Source organism: Capra hircus, chromosome 19 (genome assembly GCF_001704415.2).
Source record: "Capra hircus breed San Clemente chromosome 19, ASM170441v1, whole genome shotgun sequence".
In the NCBI taxonomy this organism is placed as follows: domain Eukaryota; kingdom Metazoa; phylum Chordata; class Mammalia; order Artiodactyla; family Bovidae; genus Capra; species Capra hircus.
The window spans coordinates 54,265,313-54,275,341 of NC_030826.1; the positions used below are offsets into that span (position 1 = coordinate 54,265,313).

The 10,029-nt window shown below is 52.5% G+C and overlaps 1 protein-coding gene across 5 annotated transcripts; it reads left to right on the forward strand.

The window, feature by feature from the left end:
• JMJD6 (arginine demethylase and lysine hydroxylase) lies at positions 37-8,544 on the forward strand. 5 transcript variants are annotated; one of them, XM_018063726.1, is made up of 8 exons: positions 57-381; positions 886-1,274; positions 2,092-2,378; positions 3,216-3,313; positions 3,838-3,926; positions 4,639-4,777; positions 5,468-5,595; positions 6,950-8,544. In XM_018063726.1, exons 1-8 carry the CDS (start codon positions 253-255, stop codon positions 6,984-6,986), a joined length of 1,296 nt encoding a protein of 431 aa, XP_017919215.1. In that variant the 5' UTR covers positions 57-252; the 3' UTR covers positions 6,987-8,544. The 5 variants fall into 5 exon arrangements, 3 of the variants coding, with proteins under 3 accessions (XP_017919217.1, XP_017919215.1, XP_017919216.1); XM_018063728.1 differs by lacking the exon at positions 3,838-3,926 and having other exon boundaries at positions 37-381; positions 3,216-3,351; positions 6,950-8,541; XR_001919623.1 differs by lacking the exon at positions 6,950-8,544 and having other exon boundaries at positions 3,216-3,351; positions 3,833-3,926; positions 5,468-5,881.

Genomic DNA, 10,029 nt, shown 5'->3' on the forward strand with positions numbered 1-10,029 from the left:
AATGGCTTATCGCGAGAGGCCGGAGGGCGGGGAAGACAGCTGCCACTGGTCCAACCGGAGGCTCGGGAGGTGGTTACGGAGTGAATCTTCTGGAAGGCGACTTTAAAGGCGCCGGGCCGGAGCGAAGGGCGTTTTGGTGCTGCCGTCGCCGGAGTCTGGGAGTGTGTGTGGGGGGAGGGGGGCGGCGCATTGGTGGCAGGAAGCGAGCTGCGCTGAGGTTGTCGCGGAACCAGCTGGTGGTGACCCTGCAGGATGAACCACAAGAGCAAGAAGCGGATCCGCGAGGCCAAGCGGAGTGCGCGGCCGGAGCTGAAGGACTCGTTGGACTGGACCCGGCACAACTACTACGAGAGCTTCCCACTGAACCCGGCGGCCGTGGCGGTGAGCGGGCCGCGATCGCGGGCCGGGCGGACCACGGGCATCCGCCGGGGGCTTTGCCCACCTCTCCCGGGACCGGGTTCCGATGGCCTCGCCCGCACCCAGCGGAGGTCGGGGTCGTCGGCGCCCGTTCCAGGGCGGGCCTCCTTTCTCCTCGCCGCAGCCGCGCCTGCCGGGGGCATCTGGAGCCCCACGCCCTTGACGCCCTCCACGAGGCCTGTCACCCCTGCACCCCTTTTGGGCAGCAGGGCCATAGGGAACCTGGGTGTTCAAGGCCACAAGTGGGAGACGCGAAGCCCCGCTTCCTTGGTGGGATGGCGGTTTTGCTGTGCCCGAATGCACGCAAGTCCTTTCCCCTCCCTAAGAGGAGCCAGAACTAGAATCTGGCTCCTTGGGCATATGATTGCTAATTGGCTTTGGGGAACACCCTTACCTGCCACCGGGCTTTTCTTTCTCTCTCTCTCTCTTTTTTTTTAAAATTTGATGGGTCTTTTCTGATTCCCTCAGGACAATGTGGAAAGGGCAGACGCTTTACAACTGTCGGTGGAAGAATTTGTGGAGCGATACGAAAGACCATACAAGCCCGTGGTTCTGCTGAATGCCCAAGAGGGCTGGTCTGCGCAGGAAAAGTGGACTCTGGAGCGCCTCAAAAGGAAATACCGGAACCAGAAGTTCAAGTGTGGCGAGGACAACGACGGGTACTCGGTGAAGATGAAGATGAAATACTACATCGAGTACATGGAGAGCACCCGCGATGACAGCCCCCTTTACATCTTTGACAGCAGCTACGGGGAACACCCCAAAAGAAGGAAACTTTTGGAAGACTACAAGGTGCCCAAGTTTTTCACCGATGACCTTTTCCAGTACGCAGGGGAGAAGCGCAGGCCCCCTTACAGGTAAATACTGGGCAGTGATGTGGCTATAATCTTGTCTCTGGCAACTAATCTTTTTTCTGAAACAGTGAATGGTTCTGCCTTGGTTGCATATGGAACTTAGAGGGCTTCCCATACCTGCCCAGGGACTCCTGCCTGATGCTGCCTGGGCATCAGATTTCTGAAAGCTCCCCCACGTGATCCAAGCATGCAGTCGAAGTTGAACCAGTGATCTGTAAGGGACATTTTATTTTACTTAAATATTTATTTATTTTGGCTGTGCCAGGTCTTGGTTGCGGCATGCAGGCTCTTTTAAGTTGTGGCCTGCAGGATTTAGTTCCCTTTTGTTGTTGTTTAGTCGCTCAGTCGTAGCCAATTTTTTTGCCACCCGAGGGACTGTAGCTCTCCAGGCTCCCCTGTCCATGGGATTTCCCAGGGGAAAAGGCGGGAGTAGATTGCCATTTCCTACTCCAGGGGATCATCTCAGTCAAACCGCCATCTCCTGCATTAGAGGCGGATTCTCTACTGCTGAGCCACCAAAGAAGCCCCTAGTTCCCTGACCAGGGATCAAACCTGGGCCCCCTCCATTGGGAGCTCGTAGTGTTAGCCACTGGACCATCGGGAAAGTCTCTGTAAGGGACATTTTAATAGCTAAAGTCTAGCAGTAAGCCACATCAGTGATTTTTCTGTTAGGGATCAGCCCGTGTATAATTTACTCAGCATTCTGTATATCAGAATTTGCATAGTTTTCAAAATAACATTTGTATAAAACTGAAAGCTGCTTTTGTGGCATGTATGTAGTTAAATTACACTGTACATCTTGGATGCTTCCATCCTTTAGGTGGTTTGTGATGGGGCCACCACGGTCCGGAACAGGAATCCACATCGACCCTCTGGGAACCAGTGCCTGGAATGCCTTAGTTCAAGGCCACAAGCGCTGGTGCCTGTTCCCTACCAGCACACCTAGGGAGCTCATCAAGGTGACTCGAGAAGAAGGAGGGAACCAGCAAGACGAAGCTATCACCTGGTTTAACATCATCTATCCCAGGACGCAGCTTCCAACCTGGCCACCCGAATTCAAACCCCTGGAAATCTTACAGAAACCAGGAGAGACTGTTTTTGTACCAGGTATACTTTCTTTGATTTCAGTAATCTGTCATTTTGGAGCACAGTTTATACACTGAGTCAAAGAAATCCCTCTGTATGCTGACTCTGGGTGAGCTGACTGGGGCCTGCCTCTGGCTGTGATGTGTTGCTGTGTAATCACCTGCTCAGGGGGCTGCTATCCAGCTTTCTTGTAGCCTGTGTGTATAATGACTATTGAGAAACTTCTTATCTGCTGGAGAGCCTATTCATGTTTATTCCTACTAGTTACCCAGTGTCTTTGTGTGTATTCAGTGACTTGTGCTTATTTCCATAAATGGGGTTTTTGACACAGTGTAGCACTGGGTGGATTGAGTCAGGAAACAGTTACTTAAAAGCCAAGAGGCGGGAAATCACACACCTGAAAATTATGCTTTATTTTGATAGGCTAAGTATTAGAATTGAGGGTATTTAAGATATGCACCCTCTTCCTAGAAACCGAAGAACTTGCTACCTTTACAGTTTTGGTCACAGCTTTGGGTGGACAGGGCTGGACACATTTGTTCTGTAAAAGAGCCAGAGAATAAATATTTTAGGCACTGCAGGCCGGATGGTTTCTGTCGGAAGTGCTCAGCTCTGCCCAGGGGGCAGGAAAGCAGGCGTGTCCAGGCTCCAGTGAAACTTTGCACAAGCAGGTGGTTGGTGGCTCCTGCCTCAGGAAGACTGCTAAGCACACCGGGTCCTGGCTCTCTTAAGACTCTCCCTTGTGGACAGGAATCCCCAGTTTCTGAAGTTTGTGTTACATGTTATGTGAAATTTGTGTTGTAGGGCGATTGTGTGTAGAGCCCATTCCTGTTTAACCGTTTATTTGTTGGATTTCAGGAGGCTGGTGGCACGTTGTCCTCAATCTTGACACCACCATTGCCATCACCCAGAACTTTGCCAGCAGTACCAACTTCCCTGTTGTCTGGCACAAGACGGTAAGAGGGAGACCAAAGTTGTCAAGGAAATGGTATAGGTGAGAGACATTTTTGTTTTCTTATTTTTTGCTTTTGCTCCAGCTTCTACCCCAGAGATACAATGGCAAGAGTCCACTGCTGCTGTAACATGTGCTGAGTTTAAGTCAGGCCTGGGAAACACTGGGGCTGCAAAACCTCATGGGTAGAAGAGAGTGGGTCCAAGGTCAGGGCCAGTTCTCAGGATGCTTGCCAGCCTCGAGGTGACAGGTTCAGAATGCATGTTTGATCGAGGCCAGGCAGTCCCAACAAACACGGTCATAACTGGGATTGTTCGTCATTTTCTGTTTTCGTTTCTTTGGTTTTGGTTTTTTTTTTCCCTCAAAGCTAGCTTTAGCAAAGGAAGCCATTTTTGTTTGGGTTTGATTTTGGTTGTTTTCTTTTCCTTATTCCAAAAGCTTTACCCCCATTTGAACTTATTACCTTCAGTTCTCGTGAGTGAGGTGACTGCCCTGGAGACTTAGCTCCTCTGTTTATCCACAGAACAGATACAGCACGGGCAGCGGCAGTGCAAGCCACCCCCAGCCACCCCGTGCCACTGTGTCCCAACCCTGACCTGGAGGGACCAGCTCTCGGGGTAAGAGAGGGATCCCGGCTTGCTCAGTGCTCAGCCTCCCTGCTGAGAGGGCCAGCAAGGGTGGTGGCTTTGTTCTCCCCGGACTCTCGGGCGTCCGAGGCCCACTGACTCCATCCCTCAGGCCGCTGTGTGCTGCCATCTGGTCCTTCCGAAAGGCCTTCCCGAACAGTGTGTCTTTTGTCCCCGGTTGCAGTGGCCGCCAGACGAGGTCCCTAAGGGGCGGGCTGGCGGCTGCCCCCCGACAGTCCCGTCCAGCTTTACCTTCCAGTGAGGGGGGACCCTCTCTGTCACCCGACGCTTCTTACCTCTCACAAACCTCGTTGTTTCTGCTCTTAACAAATAGAACATTAACTGAGCCCAGCTCCCATCACTGAGCACTGTGCTGTGGAAAGGAGAGGTTAAAAAACATCAGCTAGGAAGGTGCAGGGAAGAGTACGAGGGAGAGAGACTGTTTCTCCTGAGACTGACTCAGGGACTTGCGGCCTCGTGTGGGCAGCACACGTGGCTTGTGAGCTCAGGTAGCAGCAAGTCGCGTGCGGCTAGTTTTCCTTTCAGGAAAGCCTGACCAGCAGGGGGCTCTGTGCCCGGCCTGTGGATCCGTGTCTATCCTCAGCACCGTGCCGGCACGTCTAGCAGAGGCAGGGCTCAGCCCTGAATCTGGGGCTCTGTGGGTGGCTGTCGCCGCACTGAGAGCACGTGTCTCGTCCCTCAGGATCTTGAAACAGGAGCACCCAGAGTTGGCGGTCCTGGCTGACTCCGTTGACCTGCAGGAATCCACAGGGATCGCCTCCGACAGCTCCAGTGACTCCTCCAGCTCCTCCAGCTCCAGCTCATCCGACTCAGACTCAGAGGTGAGGCTGCGCTCACTCCCCAGTCCTCCAGGGCAGGGCACCCTGGAAAAACCAGAGGGGACTTTGCGCTTCCTTCCCAGGAGGGAGCGGTGTTTCACCTTCTTTTTCCAAGAACTACAACTGCTCCCAGTCCTTCTGTGGGGTAAAGTTTGCCCATTTTATAACTCTGAAGGTGTTTGTTAATTGTTAAAATAGTCACTGGGCTTCCCAGGTGGTGCTAGTGGTAAGGAACCTGCCTGCCAATGCAGGAGACATAGGAGACACAGGTTCGATACCTGGGTTGGAAAGATCCCCTCAACCCACTCTAGTATTCTTGCTGGAGAATGCCGTGGACAGAGGAAGCTGGCGGACTATGGTTCATAGGGTCGCAAAGTGTCGGGATGCCTGAAGCGACTTCACCTGCACGCACACGTGCACGCAGAGTGGTCTCTAGGGGTGAGAAGTAGCTGAAGATTCAGTGAAGTAAATGATGCAGGATGACGCAGCTGGGGACAGTGGGGTTGGGATTGAAACTTCAGGCATTCTCCAGACCGAAAGCCCACGTTAGGAATTTCCGTGGATGGTAAATAATAAGCCTAGAGGGAGTTGCCTCGTGTCCAGTGGTTAGGACTCTGCTTTCACTGCTGAGGGCCCAGGTTCAGTCCCTGGCTGCCTCCAACTGACGCCTCGTTTTTCTCCTTCCGCATCCAGTGCGAGTCTGGCTCTGAAGGCGAAGGCACGATGCACCGCAGGAAGAAGAGGCGGACGTGCAGCATGGTGGGGAACGGGGACACCACCTCGCAGGATGACTGCGTGAGCAAAGAGCGCAGCTCCTCCAGGTGACCGCGCGTGGCTGTCGTCTGTGTGCGAGGACGCGCCTGCAGCCTGCGGCAGGGCCCCGGGGCAGCCCCGTGGGTCCTGCAGACCGGGGAGGGCCGGCGAAAGCCAGAGAATGAGGACCTCTGGGGCACGGGAGCCGTTCACTCAGTGTTTGCAACAGTAGCTTTCTTTTCTGCTACCGATGCAAAAGCACGTGGCTTGTTTTATGCATAAGGATGAGGATCTGTGTGAATGGTGCCAAGGGAAACCTTGATGTTATTTAATAAAAGTTAAATTCATCTTATATCTTTGAAATTTTTTTTCCTGGAGAACACCAGAATCTCCTCTCATTGCTCTTCTTACTGTGACCTTGGGAGAAAAGACTGACTCTGCTGGTGGGTGGTGGCTGCCCTCGATGGGGAAATGATGGTTCATTATTGCAGTAAAGGGGGAAACGCTGAAACGTTGTCCCCAAGCTTCTGAAGAGTCTGAGGCGTGGCCTCCTGCTTTTTCTCCCAGTTTGCCACTGCTCCATGGAGCACTTGCAGATTTTTTAAATAAAATCTTAATCATGTCTCCAGCGGGGTTTTGTGTTAAACCTGAGTGAGAGAATTCCCTGGTGGTCCAGTGGTTAGGACTCTGAGCTTTCACTGCCAAGGGTCTGGGTTCAGTCCCTGAATTTGGGGAACTTAGATCCCACAAGCCTAAACAAACTAAATTATTTTTTTTTTAAATCAATTGGATCTAAATAAGTTAAAACTTGAGATAAAATCAATAAGCTAACCTTTCTGCAAGTGGCTACCCCAGTGCTGCACACGTGCCAGGCTCCCACTGAAGTGTGCAGACCCTGCCTGCGTCCTGGGGCAGCATTAAGAGGGATGGTTTCTGGGGAGACAGTGAAATCCTGAAGCTCTTGGGATTCTGTCTGAAGTCCCTACCTGCTGCAGCTGATGCCACTGTTACGTTCTTGGTGTCTCCAAGCAGCCTGGCACTTGCTTCAGTGTGACAGCAGTGGAGGACCCACATTCCTCTCTGTCACTTCTTCCTCATTCTCTGGGGTCTGGTTGGCATCCCGTGGGGGCTATTCGGGTGTCCTAAGCAGATGAATTGATGCCACTGGATCATGCAGTTCTCAGCCTTAGTTGTCCTTTCCAGCCTTAGATTTCTCTTCTTGCCTGGTTTCTATTGTTGTAGACTTTTATCTGCCCCTGGGGTATGACTTTGTATTCATGCCCTGTAAGGAAAGTCTTTGGAGAAGGCCCTGCCATTGTTTCAGCCGGGGCCCTGGGGGTTCTGCTTGTAACCTTTCCTTCCCCTTTGCAGCAGCCCTGCTGTCCACCTGCTGATCACCGGCGGTTGTACTTTCCTTGACAGGATTAGGGACACTTGTGGAGGCCGCGCTCACCCCTGAGCTGAAGCTCTCCCTGAGGGGGCTCCGTGGGAGCTGTTGGCAGCCACTCACCTGTCTTCCTGTCTTCTGCTCCTACCTTCTCCTTTGTCTTCTTTGAATTTGGATAATCCTCTCTGGCCCAAGCTCATGTCTCCGGTCAAATGCTGTTTTTTCTCTGCTGACTGAGACTAGATTGTCAAGAAGTTAAAAAATTTCAGCACGCTCGGCGAAGCACCGAAGGCCGCTGTGACGTCAGGTGAGAAGGTTCTGTGCTTCTTTAAAACCGTGCTGGTCGACCAACTGCAAGCCTGGAGGGCTCTGGTCCTTTGAATGTCTTGCCGCCTTGCTGGTGTTGGTGAGGGACTCCCACCATCCACACGTAGCCGGCTGCACGCAAGCAGAGATGCCAAGAGTGGTGAGTGGACTCTGAGTCCCGTGTGAACCAGTTATGGAAACGAAGGACCCCGAGAGCACCGCCTTCCTGTGTGCCATTATCTGTCCAGAAATGCAGTTGGCAGCAGAAACCCGGCCGGGGGCCAGCGCCACTCACTCACCCACTGCCTAGTGCGGTCTTAGCGTTCATTACCTTTTCTCTGTGGTCAGAGAGGCTCTGAGATTCCAAGGATATTTTCATGTGGTGTGTTTTGTGGGGGAAGGATGACACATCGGGCTTGTTGGGTTTATGATCAGAGTGGGAAAGGTGTTCAATGTGTTGTCATCACAAAACAAGTTATAAACGACCAGGGTCTTACAAATTTGTTCCCGTCTTTCCCACCACGTGTGTGAACCCTGAGTCAGAAGTTTTTCGCTCTCTAAGAGCCTTCATAATTAACAGCCTCATATCTTGGACGTGGAGACATTAGGTGGGCAGTCCTGTTAGCAGCCAGGAATAAATGCAGAGGTGGTGCCTCTGGTCTTTGGGATCTGTTTAGGTTTCTAAATAACTCTGGTTTAAATAGTTAGAGGTTGACCAGCAGATTCCATCTCTTGCCCTCTTGATTCACCTGCTTGCCTTCATCTGTCTCCAAATTCAACTAAAGTGTTATAAAAATAAGAGGAGGCTGTCAGGACACATCCAGTGACAATTTCCAGGTTGGACTGCGGGAGGGAAGGGCACCAGCAGGTGCAGGCAGAGGAGCCTCACCAGCGCCAGCAGGCACAGAGGAGTGGGCCATCAACTGGAGTCCTACCCATTGGCTCTCAGAATCCTCCCTTAAAGTGGGTGTGATCAGGGATCCTGTTTACTTGTCTACAGACCAGTCGTCCCTTCCAAACTCCCTGGGTTGGTCGTGTGGCTTTACTCTAGAAGGCTGGTCCCCTGTTTTGTCTTTGCCCAAATTTCTGTATTCTGAAAGGCCAACCAAAACTCATGTGTGGATTGGATGGAACTTCTGCTCTTTTCCTAGTATCAGTCTACCTACTACCAGTCTACCCGCCCCCCGCCCCCCAACACACACACACACCCTCTGGCCCCCGGGCGTGTCTGTGCCTGTGAGTGCTCGGTCACTGAGTGGTATCTGACGCTGTGACGCTATGGACTGGAGCCCTCCAGGCTCCTCTCTCCGTGGGATTTCCCAGGCGAGAATACTGGAGTGGGGTACCATTCCCTTCTCCAGGGGATCTTCCCAACCCAGGGACTGAACCCGAGTTTTCTGCATTGCAGGCAGATTCTTTACCACTGAGCCACCAGGGAAGCTCGGAAAGTGTTTCTAGGTGTGAGGAGTCCAGACCCTGAAGGGATCATCCAGAGATCGCGTTCATATCTGAACGGCGTTCCTCCTCCTTTTTAAAAAGCTTGTCTTGACATCTTGAAAGTGCTTCTTTTTTCCCCCCAGGGTTGCTGCCGGGCTGTCACACTCCCTCTCCTCTCCAACCCATACCAACTGCTTCTCCCTCAGCTTCAGTGTAAAGGATCAAACCACCGGACAGGCCGCCTGCCGCCAGGGGGCGTGGTGGGCATGGTGAAGTAGAAGTTAGGTTGGAGAGCCTAGCCACCCAGTTTTACTTCCCCAGATGCCAAAGGTAATTCCTGTTTGATAAACAACATCCAGAAATAAGAGATCCAGCCTGTGTGACAGGCCCGCAGTCCCCTCTCCTGAAAGTGCCTGGGTGGCACAGGTTACGCCACTTGGTTCCCGCCACCCTGGGAAGGACTCTGGGGCCCTCCTTCACTGTCTTAGCCGGGTGAGATTCAGCAGCTGCCTTTTACTGTCACTGTGCCAGGCAAACACACGGCTGTGGGCGAAAAGTAGCGCCGAGGTGAGGAAAGAAAGCAGTGGAGTGTGGCCAGGTGGTCACTGTGAGGCAGGAAGTGGGGTCCAAGGGCCCATCTGTTCTAAAGCCAACCCTTCTACCCACCTGGCATGAGCTGCTCCTTTGAGTGGTGTCAAGGACAGTAAGGAGAAAGATAAAACATTAAAGTATTTTTAGAGATTATTCTCTGAGATGGCAACTGATATTAAAACCAACAGCGGGGGGTTGGCGGGGGGACGTCCCTGGTGGCCCAGTGGCTATGGCACTGCACTCCCAATGCAGGGAGCCTGGGTTCAATCCCTGGTCAGGGTAACTAGATCCCGACGTAGCGCCACTAAAGATCACGTTTACCCCAAGAAGATCGAAGACCCCACATGCTGTAACTGAAACTCAGTGCAGCCAAATAAATAAACGTTAAAAACAAAAAACCAACAAACTGGGTCCTAGAAGAAAGGATCTGGACTAATAACTACTGAAGAGGAGGATCGGGGTGCGTGAGACCAGAGTCGGGGACCTAAGACATCTGGGTCTGTGGAGACGAGGGAGGTCACGACAGGCTTTACCATCAGCCCGAGGTCTCCAGTGTCGCACACTGGTAGGTGCCTCTGAGGTCCGCAGTGCCGTGATGTTGAAGGTGACTCCTGTGAGGGGAGAGCCACCAAAAACAGGAACACCGTTCACATTTTGCTCAGCTTGTAGATGCCCATTTGTTCATTATTAAAACATTCAACAAACGTTGGAGCTCCAGGCTCTGTTCTAGGTGTTGGAGACGCCACACGGACAAGCCCAGATCCCTGACCTCCTAGATCTT

What these genes read in the sequence shown, in the direction of transcription:
- JMJD6 (XM_018063726.1), top strand. Translation starts at nt 253, where the DNA reads ATGAACCACAAGAGCAAGAAGCGGATCCGCGAGGCCAAGCGGAGTGCG. An exon ending in CATCCGACTCAGACTCAGAG is followed by an intron (nt 4,778 to 5,467) that starts GTGAGGCTGCGC and finishes TTCCGCATCCAG; the next exon opens with TGCGAGTCTGGCTCTGAAGG. An exon ending in AAAGAGCGCAGCTCCTCCAG is followed by an intron (nt 5,596 to 6,949) that starts GTGACCGCGCGT and finishes TTTCCTTGACAG; the next exon opens with GATTAGGGACACTTGTGGAG.